The sequence below is a fragment of the Plecotus auritus genome (genome assembly GCF_963455305.1).
Source record: "Plecotus auritus genome assembly, chromosome: 3".
In the NCBI taxonomy this organism is placed as follows: domain Eukaryota; kingdom Metazoa; phylum Chordata; class Mammalia; order Chiroptera; family Vespertilionidae; genus Plecotus; species Plecotus auritus.
In genome coordinates this window covers 164,609,511-164,624,419 of record NC_137772.1, presented here as the reverse complement: position 1 = coordinate 164,624,419, position 14,909 = coordinate 164,609,511, and the positions used below count along the sequence as shown (strand labels likewise).

Here is a 14,909-nt window from a genome sequence, read left to right as displayed (position 1 = left end):
AATCTACATTCAAAAAACCATGAAACGGAGGTAACCTCTAGCCATTTGTTCACCAAGTTAGTTTCGGCTGCTTAGATCTCCTTTGCCTGGCTGGCCTAGAAAGAACATGCAGACAGCCTTGCCTCAAGTTCAACATGTTCCATATGCAGGCTCCTCATTCCTACCCTTCCACCCACTGACCGTCCAAATGGCCACCTGTCCCCACCCGTCCCCCTCAACTCTGCCCATTACACCCCTTTCTTCCTTTCACCCACTAAGTACTAGCTTCCTGCCTGCTATGTGGCAGGCGCAGGACCAGGCATGGGGCCCCATGCAGGGGGCTTATTGACTACGTGAAGAGACATATTTAGACAGATAATTGATAATTAATGACTTAGCTCTTACATGTATTGCTTATATCTGGCCGATATGATCTAGCTTCTTGTTCATTTCCTTTCCTTGACCATTTTCTGCTTCCATCCCTCTATTTGGCCCTCAGGACCGCACACATCTATTCCTATGATTTTCCCCCCCTGGGTATCTGTATCTGTTTTCTCTCCCAGTCAGTCCCCTTCAAACTCCTCTTAGAACCACTTTCCTAAAGCATTGCTTTCATCTTTCCTCCTTCTCAGAAACACACAGAGTAACCTACTGCCTCCCACGGTAAACCCAAACCTCTCTGCCTGGCGCCCTCACCCTCGACCATGTTCCCTCAACGCCAGATCAGCTGGATTTCCCAGACGCTCCCCTTCTTTTTGGACGTTTTGCTCGCTGTCTCTTATTTCATTTATGCATTTACAACCACGTGGTTCTTGACTTGGGATGCCTTTCCTTTCACTGTTCCAAATCCTGCAAATTCCAGACCCACCCTGCCATGCTGTTCTGAACCAGAGTCGCCCTCACCTTTAAATTTTCTGTAAGAGTGCTGACTTTGCTGACACGATAGAAATGAATTTACAAAGAACACCCAGTTGGTTTAGGGCAGTGATTTTCAATCTTTTTTTTTAACTCATGGCACACATAAACTAATTACTAAAATTGTGCAGCACACTAAAATATGTATTCTTTTTGCAAGTCTGATAAAAAATAGGTATAATTTTGATTCATTCACACCGGACGGCTATTGTGTTGGCTGTTGTCATTTTTTTATTTGACAATCTAAGGGAAAAGAGGTCAGTGCTCCAGACCAAATAGTCAGGTCCTGCATGTCTTTTCCCCCTTAATCCTCACCCGAGGGTATGTTTTGGGGAGGGAGGGAGTGAGGGAAAGAGAGAGAGAGTGTAAGAGAGAAAGAGAGAGAGAGAGAGTGAGAGAGAGAGAGAGAGATGTGAGAGAGAAACATCCATCTGTTGCCTCCCATAACCTGCAACCTAGGTATGTGCTCTGCCGGGGAATCGGCCCACAGTGCATGGTGTATGGGATGACAGTGCAACCGGGCCGCCAGCCAGGGCAGGTATTGCATGTTTTCAAAATTCTTGCAGCACACCAGGTGAAAATCACTGGGTTAGGGTAATGACTCTGGGGCACCAAATCTCCAAAACTGAGAGCTGCAAATATAATTTCTGATTAATACGTGCATGTTTAGGAGTAAATATTTTAGGCTTTGTGGGTCATATGGTGTCTGTTGCAACTACTCAACTACCCTGATGTAGTGTAGCCAAAGATCAAACATACACAGCTGCACTGAAATTATTTATAGAAAGGGGCCGCAGGTAAAATTTGGCTTTTGAGCCACAATTCGTTGGCCCTGTTGTAGAAGAAGAAGAGTGGATACTGGTGAGGATTTCGTCTTTTGGATGGCAAAGTACAACAGGAAGTGTCCCTTAGATCAGCCCCTTATCTTCCTTGGTAGCTCCAGGGCTCCTTTGAGACAGTATGTACCCTAGGAGAAGATTCCCAGCCTAGAAGTCATCACCATGGGAATTGGGGCTGTGACCATCTGTTATAGCTATTTTGGTCAATGAAGAAGAGATATCAGAATCTACTTCTTCGCCTGAGTTGGAGACACGGCGAGGTAAGAGTCGTCTGTCTCATTCTCCAGTCATCCTCCAGACTGGCAAGAGGCTTACTGGTCAGGAACACAGGGCCCAAGGGCAAATCTTCACCCATTTGTCTCCGTGCCCGGCACTGCTCTCTCATTTAATCCTTACAACAACCCTAGCCCTTGTAAGTGCTTTATCAGCCTATTTATTTTTCATACAGAAGAAATCGATGAGGTTCATAGTCACCACTGGCCTGATCCACAACAGAAATGGTCTTGGGCTTAGCAAGGTGTGTTTGGCCTCCTGCCAAGATTTCATATTTCAATTTGGATGTGATGAAATAATGAGGGCATCGCATTGCTTCTAGTCCTTACAATGACCCTTCAAAGAGCATCTACTTTTTCACTATACCCATGGTAAACGGGGCTCATTGGGGTGAAGTAGTTTATGCAACTTTGCCCATTTGGAAAGGTCAGAGCGAAGGTTCAGTCCAAGGGTAATGACTGGCCCAATAAACCTCTGGTCCAACCCTTCGAGCCCCTGACCTAAAAAACCAAGTTCAAGGTGTTTCAAAAGCCCCCAAGTGCTTGCTCTCTGCAAGTGAGGAGCTTTGTCACCTTTGTGGGCTCTAGTGTCCCCAAGGAGAACCTCAGAGAAGCGGACAGGCCAACCAGCCCTGAGACGTGGGAACTGGACTCAGGCACAAAGCAGAGGCAGCGTCGCCCTTTCCCTGACCACGCCCAGGTCGGGGGCACCTCCTGATCCAAACTGCGCAAGTGGCCGGTTGTGGCGCTGACACTGCCTTCACACACCTTGGCGGTGGTGGAGGGAGGTGGGCTCTTACCAGCCTGTCATGTTGAAGTCCCTGTAGAGCATCTTCTTTCCCAGCTCCTTCCGCTGCACTCTCCTTGGAAACTCCAAATGTGTGAATTCATTTCCCAGCAAGTGAGGCTGCATGAATGCCTAACAGCAACAAGAAAGAAAACACACACACACACAGAGCTTTAGAAGAAAAAATACGACTCAAGGATGTTTTGCAAATCGAGACAGGCCATACATATTTCAAATACACACACAAAAAATCGTCCCCATATTTTAAGGAAAATAGATTTAAGAATCTCAACGCAAATAGAAATCACCCATTTAACTTATTAAAGGATGTAACTTTTTCATTTGATGTGAAAAATTAATTGTAAGCAAAGACATGTATGGATTGCCAACGCTGTCAGGAAAAGAGACTGTTTCTCCCAAGGTTCGCTTTTTAATTCAAATCCAGGATGGCTTCCCTTTCCTGCTGGCATGCTGGTGAGGCAAGAGAGCCCCCCTCTCTTTCCGTCCAGGCTTTCTCTGCTGTCCTCTCCCTCACACTCCTGGGCCCCATGGCCCGGCCTTTGAAACCCGTGAGTCTCCAGGACAGCACAACGGCCAGAACGAGTGGGCTAGGCGCACTAGACAGAGCTTTCTGCTGGACGCCCTCCCTTCGGCTCTGCAGTAATGTGACCGTGTAATTGGAAGACGGTTCCAGAGCAGATGGCTTCCTCCCCTCCCCCAGATCCCTGTTCACACTACAAAAGTATTGAGCAAACAGCTACTTAGGGAATTGCTTTGAAACAACAAACAGTCTCATTGTCAGGTTCAAAATTCAGATCCAGCTCTCCAAAACATGAAACGCTCCAGTGTGAACTCCCGCTCAGCGGTCATGCACCGTGAGCCACCTAGGCTTCCCCACCCCCTCCTGCACGCCTGGGAGCAGCATGGTGGCGAAATGAGTCTTCCCTCTCTGTTTGGCAGGGAAAAGAGTGGGCAGAGCAAATCATGGCCTGGCCCTGCGGGAAATCAAGGGACCCCTGCAGCAGGCCAGATGGCCCCATCCTCAGTCCATTGGAAATAGGCCCCTCCCACATCTTTCCCAGGCCCTGAGCCTGGCGGATCTCCCGCTGATGCTCACAGTGGTTTTGGGGGGGTATTCCTGGGGTGTTCGTCACCAGCGTATCAGGAATAAAAGGAGGCAAGCTGAACTGTCACCAGGCTGGTCAGATTTGGACAGATAACGCAACTGGAGCCAGTGATTCCGAGCAGGATTGGGTACGTGACAGGCAGGGCTGGCCTGAGGGTGAGAAGGGGACCTGTCCTTACGGTGAAGCCCTGCCAGGTCTGCCGGGAATTCTAGGTCCCCTCTGAGGGGGCTCTGAAACCTTGGCTTGGCTGCTGATAGAGGTCAAGGACACTTAACACCGAGTTTCACAGAAGTTCCCTGGGAGGGAGGGAGGGAGGGAGGGAGGGAGGGAAGGAAGGAGGGAGGGAGGAGACTAATATTTAATAGGGCAGGTCAATGGCTTGGGCTTTCGGGGAAATGGACTTGGGTTTGAATCTAAGCTCTGCATTTATCACTTTTAAGCTGTATGATTTTAGGAGGTTAACATCTCAGGCCTCAGTTTTTCAAATCTGTACAATGAGATTAGTTATGTATTTATCTCATACTATTTTAATGATGACATGATGTCTATAATGCACTTACCATGGTTGTCTCCGTTCATAAAAGAAAACAATCATATCCATTGAATAACTATTGGGCCCCATTACATCCAGAGTCCTATGCTGACTGCTTTGTGAGTTCTCATTTCACCCTCCCAATCACCTTACTGGCTACATAATCCGTGGGGCCCAGTGCAAAATGAAAATATGGAGTCCCTGTGCAAAATCAAGAATTCAATAGCGTGACAGCGGAGTAGGAAGCCGAGCGAGGGCCCCGTGCAGCTGCAGGCCACATGCCCGTGAGGCCAGCTGTGGGGACAGGGCAGATGCTGCTCTTCCTCCTCTAGTTCGGAACAGAGGCATAAAAAGTCAACGAAGAGTAGCATCTCTTATGTGCCCTTGGTCACCTCCCAGAATGCCGGGACTGTCGGCGTGGAGTTCTGTCGCACCCCCTCCCTCCCAAGCTGGACCAGACACTTGATATGCTTTGTGTTACTACCCCAGCCGTCCTAAAGGTTATCCCATCGACTCAATTCACACACGAGGAAACGAAGGCCCAGAGAGGTTCTGACACGTAGCCTGAGCTCTTAGCTAGGCCCGTGTGGTTCCAGAGCCGGTGCTTCCGGTCGTCCCCAGACCCCATCCTAACCCTTCTGCTGGCTTTTTAATCTTCCCACACACACATTTACAGAAAACAGTAAAGGAACAACCACAGGCCTGTGATCTTGGTGCTCCCAGACCTCACAAAGTCAGAATCACAAAGAGGTGGCCGTGAGGATCCAGCTTAACAACAGTGCAGCTCTGCACACAGCGAGGCCGCAGAGATGGCCCTGACATTACGCACAACGAGGTAACCAGAAGAAATTCATCTGAGGGACTAGAGAAACTAGTGCAAATCGGCACAAAAGAACTCTACGCTGTCTTTCATGATGATGCCACAGAGACGATGTAATGACACAGAAAGAGGTGATGTATCTGTAGAAAGCAGGTTATCAAACAATGTGTGATGTGTGTGAGAGCTTATGTGAACTATGTCATATATACACAGATCTTTGTGTAAGATATACATGTATACAGCTGTCCCTCCGTACCCACAGATGCCGACTGTACACATTGTTCTACGCCGTTCTATATAAGGGACCTGAGCATACGTGGTGGTCCTGGAACCAATCCCTCGCAGACGCCGGATGACTATACATAAATGAACACGTGTGTGTGTAAATATAGACACACGACACATGTATAGTATAGGATCAGCAAACACATTAGATATGAAGGTCATTCCCAAGGTCATACGTTTCCTCACCAACCTCGGTGACTACAGGAGCGAATGTACAGAGTTCCAGGCATTTGTCTCTTAACCGCAGGACGAGTGGGCGGTCTGCCGTGCTGTACACAGGTACCCTCCCGCCTCCCGCCCGCATACACGTGCATGGCCAGTCGTGCGGGAAGATCTGGCAGGCAGATGCCCGCGGGTAGCTGGGATTCCTCGGCAGCTCTGCCATCTGCAGGGGCCACCTCACCTCTGCCTCTGAGGATGAGCAGGTGCAAAGGGGCCTTAAATTAAACACTGACATCTGCAGCCCCTTCCCACACAGAGCCTTTCAGGGTCTCAACAACCGCCTGCTTCTCCCATGATAACCAAAGGCAGCTCTAGTGCATCCACGCCGGATGCCCTTGATTAGCTGCACCGAGTTTTATTACCTCTAAGGGGAAAGGCTGCCAATTAAACTGTGCACACTGCTTTCTTACTACTTCAAATTTTTACTTTATTCTTTTTGAAAGAGCTCCTTTCGACTCAGACAAGCCTTTATTATCTACCACTGCCGTGTATATTTGAAAAGGAATATACAAGTGAAGTGTACTGGCTGAGGTCTTCCAAACCGTTTTCACATTGAGAATCCAGCACATCAGCTGTCCCCTCTGAATCGTTCACGTTCATGCTTTTCCACACAATGGCGGCGTGTGTTCCGTGGAGCGTTGGCGAGGCAGCGTTTCTTAAATAATCCACAAAAGAACGACAAGCCTCCAGCCTGGGGTGCGGAGTTCTGAAGTCCGCTTTGCAATGATCTAGAGAGCCAGCTTACTTCTGACTCGGCTTCGGGAATGTGGCTGATCAAGTCTCAGTGCTGCCTCCCAGCCCTGCCTGTGCACAACTAGTTGGATCCCAAAAGGTTCAAAGAGTGCTTCACTTTTGTCTGCAGGGCTTTCTTCTAAGCTGCTGGGCTCCTGTCCCCGCAGGTTTGAGGCTGCTCTTTTGCTGTCTGCACATGCCCAGGGGGGTGAGGCCCAGGTCGTGCCTGCCATCTGGCTGACAGCAGCAATCCACTGCAACACACCCCGGCTTCAGATTTGTCAGAAAGGGAAGACAGGGCATCTTAGCTCTGGGGTTACGGTGATATTCAGCCCCCACTGGTACCGATGCCACCCCCTTAGATTTCTCTATCGTTACCGTTATTTTTCTTCCTGTCTTGCTAATTGCCACAGCATATCTCACATGGTGCATGATACGGTTCCTGTCACAGCCATGGCCTGCCAGAGAACCTGTGTATTCCATGGGTTCCTCTGACATATTTTTACTGTTGTTGTTGTTGTTTTGTTTTTAAATATCACCATCCACATCCTAATTATAGGCCTCCTTTTTACCAGCACTTTCCATACTCATGACTGTTGCATTTGTCAGACATGATGGAGTTACTGGTGTCAAAGAAAACAACTCAAGAGCTAAGTACAAGCAGAGAAAACAGGTGGCTGATTAATGAAAAGAGATGCTAAAATATAATGGGACATACACATTGGTTTGCAGAAGAAAGAGCACTTCTGCTTATTCATGCATCGCCATACTTAAGAGAGTTTACACATACGGTCTGTCCTCGTAAGCTTAGCTGTTACATCAAAATAATGGAGGGTTTAAACAATGAAAACTTATCTCTCACAGTTCTGGAAGCAGGGAAGTCCAAGATCGAGGAGCCAGCAGATTGGCTGCCCGGTGAGGGCTCTCTTCCTTGTTTGCAGGCAGTCGCCTTCTCCCTGCATGCTCACATGGCCCACCCCCTGTGCACTCATGGAGAGAGAATCCAGCTCTCTGGGTCTCCCTTTGTCAGGATGCTAACCCTATCAGATCAGGACCCCACTTAACCTCCTTATTTCTGTAAAGGCCCCATCTCCAAATTCAGCACACTGGGGGGTAGGGCTTCAACACACATATAGGGTTGATATATGTACATAAACTCAACAGAATATCATAACATGTTAGGACAGCTTTCTATTTAACTTACTCATATTCACAAATATTTCTACCATTGGACATAGATTACTTTTGTTTAAAAAAAAACACACACTAAAAATCTTTTTTTGAGAACCCGGTTTTTTAACTTGGTTTTAGAAAATTGCTGTGAGGAGCTTCACTGCCCCTTCTTATTCCAATCATCTGAAGGAAAGCTAATGTCACTGGGAAGGGCCAGCCAGGGTGGGGGCCTGCTCCAATGCGGGGATGCAGAAGCATGCTGCTTCCCAACAGGCCGGCCTGGGGACATTTGTTCTCAGAAGCAGAGCGGCCCCACAACTTGGGAACCCACAAACGTCATCTCAAGGCCTGCCCGGAATCAGTGACGTGGCTGGTTATGTTAACCACTGGTGCTGGTCTACCCTGTGGCAAGCATCGCTCAAGTCAGCATTTTGGGATCTTGAATGTCGAAAGTGATTTTACTTCTAACTCAATGTAAGCAACATATGCAAAGTTTGAAGTGTGGAAGCAGGAGTTTGTTAGGTTCTTTTCTACCATAAAACCTAGTGATTTACTGATTCCAAACTTGTAAGATTCCTGGACACTTTCCGCATGTTTTACTCCACTGCTCATACCTGGGCAGCTCACCAGTATGTCCACGTGACTATGGCCTCTTCCCAAAGTACATTTCATAGGGATGCTGGCCTATTCGAAATGTGGGCTTTAACTGGATGAAAATCCAAGAAGGGAGCAAGTAAAAACTCCGGACACTCTCCTAAACATTCCTTATGGAGCTGATATGCTGGATATAGTTTTTCTTTTCCTCTCTGACGATGCTATTATATACACGTATGTAAGGAACATCTGCATTGGATGCAAGTAATAGAAGCTACACTTAAACATGTTTATTATTTTTAAAACCTTAGCTACACTCCAGTGGCCGGCACAGCACCTAACGCAATAAAGGCTCTCTAAGTAAGGGTTTGCTGAAAGAATAAATACGGAACATTTCAACCTGCTTTACATAATTACTTTGAGTGATTAAACTCTACAAAATAACACAGCACAGCTTTCAATCTTTTGAAAACATTAAAACTAAGTAAGGTCCACGGCACATAAAAACAAACTTGGACATACATGACCACCTTTTGGATTTAGCTAACTTTGTAATTTGACCAGTTCCTCCCTGTAAAACCACATGTGTGGGTAGGTAGGTGGATGCAGTTATACCATTTATTTATTATTATTTTTTAAAATATGTTTTTATTGATTTGATTTCAGAGAGGGAGGGAGGGGGAGAGAGAGAGAGAGAGAGAGAGAGAGAGAGAGAGAGAGAGAGAGAGAGAGAGAGAGAGAAAGAGAAACATCAATGGTGAGAGAGAAGCATTGATTGGCTGCCTCCTGCAAGCCCCTACTGGGGATCGAGCCCGCAACCCAGGCATGTGCCCTTGACCAGAATCAAACCAGGACCCTGCAGTCCATGGGCCAATGCTCTATCCACTGAGCCAAACCAGCTAGGGCTACAATTCTATCATTTAAAATCCCATGATATTTCATGACCCTAAGAATAGCTAAATAATGTTATTTCTCTTTTCTACTAATAAGCATGCCAACTAGAAATCTAGAAAATTGGTTTATACTAAAATCTAATTTAAAATGCGCTGGCATGCCCCATGTGAAAAAATGGACCACTTGTTGTACCTCCATTTTTTTTATCCTAAAATTTGAGGCTTTCCCTCAAGGAAACATGACAGCGTGCTCCTGAGGGGGAGGCGGGGAGGAGGTACACCTGGAGTTCATGTGTGTGCCACATGGCGCCTGGGGGAAGCTTGGGAACCACTGCTCTGGCAAAACCAAAGGCTGCTCACCCAGGGTCCTAGGGCTCTGGAGAACACAGGGATGCTAAGCAGAGGGCAGGACATGTCCTTGTCACTCAGGGTCTGGGCAGCTGAGAAGAAGCTTCCAGACAGGATTACATCTGCCAGTGACAAGAAGGAGAGCCGTCTCTCAGGAGAGGATGATGGAGTACCCGCTGTGCCAAGAAGTGGCTGGACAGCAGGGCTGGGGCCAGGGTACTGGACGTGTTCTTCTGACCTCTCTCCTCTCTAGCCCTGGGCAGCAGCCAGCTTCCAGGGGGCAGGGGGTGAACACCGCACTGGGACCTTAGAGGGAGCCTCAGCGTTGCGGAGGGGCTGGAGCAGACAGGAGGGGAGCAGGCTGGAAGAGGAGACACTTTTTGGAGAGTGGGTGAGGAATGTCAGCCAGGTCTGTCTCCTCCACAGCACAGGGTCCTGAGCCCCACCCTCCAGGCTGGGGAAGAGCTGTGAGCACCTTGGCAAGGCAGGGAGAGGAAGGGAGCGGAAGCAGGAACCAGGATCCCGGACAGTGGGACAGTGACGTGTGTGTAAAGGTTACGGGAGGAGACGGGAGCACGGGCTTCCTGGGGACATTGTGAAGATGGGTCCTGAGCTGACTCCAAGCTAGCTGCTGGGGAGCATAAAATGCTTCCTCCGTTTGATAACTTTTATTCCTGATGCCTTGTTGTGAGCTTGCCAGTGAGTGGTGTCGGCCAATGAGGAGACCATCCCAGGTTTGGGGGTATCAAGCCAAAGGAATGTGTGCATCTAACACATGAGCTCCTGAGCGGCCAGGCACCAAGGGCTATGAATTCAAAGAAGAAAAGAGGAGGGTGCTCTGGTCAGAGCTCACACACCCGTGGGGAGACTGAGGAGAAACGGAGATATCCGCAGGCAAAGGGACGAAGAATGGGGAGGGAATCTGAAAAGGATCTGGGAGTTGGTCAAGCAAGGGCTCCGGGGCCTGGGCGGCAAGAGCAGATGCAAGGAGGCAGGAAGTGGCCGGTGTGAGGAGGGGCAGAGGCGGCAGGAATGTAACCTGTCTGCCTCTCACCTTGGGCTCCTGTAGGGCACCAAGGAGGGCCCTTCCTGCAAAGGGCCATACACAGCTAAATACAGTGAAAGTACTTTTTATAAAAACTTTTTTTTCAATGAAAAAAATACATATATACACAGGAAGGTGCTCTATCACAGGTGTACAGGTTGATGAATTTTCACAAATTGAACACACTCATGGCACTGACACCCAGATCAACAAACAGCGCTGCCAGCACCCTGGGGTCAGGATCCTGTCTGATCACTGGGGCTCCCCAAAGGGAAGCAGGATCCTATCCTCCAGGCTGGTGTTGCCGCCTCTCTATCCCTATGGAACCCTAGGCACAGCCCCCCTCGCTGGACGTGAGGCCTGTGAGATCCATCCATGTCACCGTGTGTACTACGGCGTGCTCGTGCAGGGGCTGCGCAGCATTCACCCGTGACTGCCGCATCCACCCACCCATCCTGCTCCCCGGGCCCTGGGACCGTGCCCGTCTGGGCTGTTATAGACAGGGCCGTGTGTGTGCACGTTCTAGTCTCCTGGTGACGCCTGGGCACACCTGGCTTAGGTACACACCTAGGAGTGACTGTCCAGCTTTCAAAGTCACTGCCAAACCCTTTTTCAAAGTAGTTGTCCCAATTTCCACTCCCATCAGCAGAATACGGAAAGTAAAAACACTCGTGTCAAACGGGAGAGCAGATTCCGTAACAGGGAATATTTCGTCAAGGCCTCTAGCTAGAAAACTTGTATCTGCGTTCATTTTTTAAAAAAATCTTCAGGCCTCTCAATATTTGAAAGGAAGTTATCAAAATGAGGGTTTTCAGTGTTTAACACAAATCTTTAAAATAATTAAGCAATTTATCCTCTTTCTTGCCCTTAAGGGGGAATAAACCTCGTCAGATTACATGAGAGGAGAACTGGAAGTCATCCATTTCAAGATGATTTACCATGAGAGAAAGTCTAAGGTCACAGATGAAATGAAATTAATAACGTCAGCCAAACCGCTGGTGCCCACAAACAGTCACACTAACATCACACGGACAGCTCCTCCGGAGCCCAGGCTGCCCGCCTGGCTTACAGGGTAGAGACGGAGTGTATTGGTTTGGGGGGGGAAGGAAGGAAGGAAGAAGGGGAGGAAGGGAGGAAGGAAGGGGGGAGGGGAAAGGGGGAAGGGGAAGGGGAAGGGAGGAAGAAAAAGGTGAAATGGCTGAGATCTAAATATGCATGGGTTAGACTCTTTCCTAAAGAATTTTCTGTCTTAATTTGTCCTTAAAAATCTCAAAATAATAAGAAACAAGCTTGTGTCTATAAGCTATAATAGAAGTGAATGCTGATGAAATTCTGTCTGGTTTATGTGGATGTCAAGAAAGGTTCACGTTTAAATTTTGCATGGGATCAACCAGAGGGAAGGAGCATGCCCCTAAAATAACGCAAATCATAAAATTTCTATCTTATGATAAAGAATCCCTCATGGAAACTGGTATTCAAATGGACATGTTACACAAAATTGCCTAGATCTGTCAACTCTACACAGTTTAATGTACGGAATAAGGGGTAAAAACTATTCATTCCCATAAAACATATTCATTCCCAAATTTCATATTCATTTGCCTAATGCTTTTTCTTCCTAAGTAAAAACCAGAGGAAAGACATTCATTTGAAGAAAGAATGACTCATGTCAGCAAAAAAGGATATGCCTGCATATCTGGGATCTCTCTGCATATGCAAATGGAACTTAGACATTGTATAAAAGGTCACAGACGTGGTCCCAATGGCAGGATGGCCATGAAAAAGTCCTTCCCATATAGTTAGATTTGAAAACTAAGAGGTTTTACTTGGTCTCTGAACTATTCAGTGTTGTAAGCACATTACACATATTGCAGTTAATACTGCATTAATCCTCACACCATCCTGTGAGGGTCCTGCAATTACCTTGTGTCACAGAGGAAGCAACTAAGGCACAGAAAATATGTGATAGCCAGTTAAATGTTTGCCCTAAAAAGCCTCAGTGAATCCCACCTACCTCTCAAAGCAGAATGAACCTGACCTTATTTAAAGGGGGCCTGATATTACCTCGCTTCTTTACACCCAGGCAATTCTTAAGGGACCCTGTGGACAGATGGCTCTGACTTTATGCGCCCAACTTTTTATTCAGAATGTTGGGTAGAGGGACAGGGGGTTTTAGAGAGTCTGAACAGTGTATGTGCGTAGCAACTGTGCAGAAAAGATGAATTTATTTTTAAAGAAGAAAATTTAGGGATACATTCTCATGCTGATTTGTGTTCTGCCGTATGTAATGTACCTTCCTAGGTCTACATAGTAGGTTCATAATGCCTCGGCATCAAGTCTCTGACTCTCCCCAACCTGGAATAAACAAAATGTCCCTTTATACTCATTTTCAAAATCAGGGCCCTGGAAGTGGTGGGGGTCAATGATAAGGGTGAGTGTCTCAGAGTCTCCCTGGAGCCAGGCAGGGCTCCCGGGGCAGATGAATGGAAGCTGTGCCTCCAAATGCCTGGGCAGTGCCCGCTGGTGCTCTAACGCCCTGGCTTCTTGGTAACACCTGTGTAATCAGTGGGATCTACAGTCAGTATGAAAAATGTCAACTACGGTAGCCTGCCATTTTTCCCACTGGACATTTCAAAACTCATATGCAGTTTGTGAAAGGGGGTTCAATGGGGATTGGAGTGATGTTTTCCATGACTCAGTCATTGAGCAGAGCAAAGCGGTGGTGAAGTCGCTTCTGGATGACGGAAGCCAGACTCTCAGATGTGACCACCTGCTCTCAAGGTCAGGTGTGATGTCGAGGTGGCAGGTCTATCACATTTACTCACTAGCATACTTCATTCTCCCGGCTATAGCCTCCTGTCTTTAAATAATAATAATAATAATAATATATATATATATATATATATATATATATATGTATATATATATATATTTATTGATTTCAGAGAAGAAGGGAGAGGGAGACAGAGACATAGAAACATCGGTGATGAGAGAGAATCCTTGATCGGCTGCCTCCTGCATGCCCCACACTGGGGATCGAGCCCGCAACCTGGGCATGTGCCCTGACTGGGAATCGAACTGTTACCTCCTGGTTCATAGGTCAACGCTCAACCGCTGAGCCCTCCTGTCTTAAAAAGCAAGTTCAGGCTCAGGGAAGGAGTACACTTTTTGGAAGATAACTCTGAAACCCAGCCGAGCCCAGCACTAGGGAATCAACTGGCTGACAGAAGAACCAGACTCGGTGTAGGAGGCCGGGGCAGGTCCAAGGACACCACAAGAAATCATCTCAATAATACTGCACTTGGGCGAACCAAATGTGTATCTGAAACCCACTTCATCTCTACCTTATGCTGCCCTTGATGCAAAACAGCTGCAGGCTGGAGTACCCACAAGGACAGAAGTACACTGTTGAAGGTTTGATGGTATCAGCACATCTTAATGTAATCAAATCAGAGTTTAAAATATGCCCAGCAGAAGGGAAGGGGAGCCGTCACCCTCACGCCTGTGGTGAGCTCTGCTGAGAAATGCTTATGGAGTGGACTGCATTCCCGCCTATCTGGGCCTTGACTCCACCCACACATTCTGTCTAGTTTGCTGGACCCCTTAGTGTTTCATTTCAATCACCTGGGAAACATTAATAAAAATAAAGCCCCGCAGAAGAGCAAGGCTTATTCGTGACTCTGGGATCATCAGCCCTGCCCAGCTGTGGGGGCAGAAGTCAGCCCAGCCCCTTCATCACACACCTGCCACATTCTGTGTGAACACGTCAAACCCACAAGCCTGCTTGATTAATCACCGGCCCAGGAATCCACGGAGCAAAGTTCACATTACACTGGGCGATGCAGGAAGGGCCCTCGAGGTCAGCATGGGAGACCAAACACAATGAACGTGCCTGCCACATCCATCATCCTATAATCTGCTTCCAGCCCCATAATCCCCCAAATCTAGACCGTGCATACCAAGGACATTCCTCTGCACACGGATCCAAATGGTCCTCGTACCAAGGGCTCCCAGCCTTCCCTCCATCCAAGAAAACCATTAACCATTTCTACTAGTCAAACAGCCCTGGGACTGCAGACAGCTGCTCAAACCACGTCTCTAAGGACCTAGAGGTTTTAATAATTCTATCGTAAGTGTTTCTTCACACCTCATAAAAATAAAATTTAATTTGACCTAAGAATAAAGACTACACTGTTAACTCCCCAGCTATGTACTCACTTGTTTAAATCGTGTAAAGGATACAACTATCATTACACTAAACTGCTTCACAATTAGTTCCAGAAAAAAGTTTCCAAAAAAATTGGGTAAAATTCGGTGCACTCAAAATTATAAGAAATATACAGTAG

General features: G+C 47.5%; 1 protein-coding gene across 1 annotated transcript in view; it reads right to left on the bottom strand.

Moving 5' to 3' along the window:
• The window catches only part of PPM1H (protein phosphatase, Mg2+/Mn2+ dependent 1H), a 248,213-nt gene that overhangs the window by 66,122 nt on the left and 167,182 nt on the right, over window positions 1-14,909 (bottom strand). Inside the window, exon 6 of the mRNA XM_080659590.1 lies at window positions 2,806-2,924. Coding sequence (XP_080515716.1) covers window positions 2,806-2,924 — 119 coding nt within the window. The remainder of the gene's footprint in view (window positions 1-2,805; window positions 2,925-14,909) is intronic.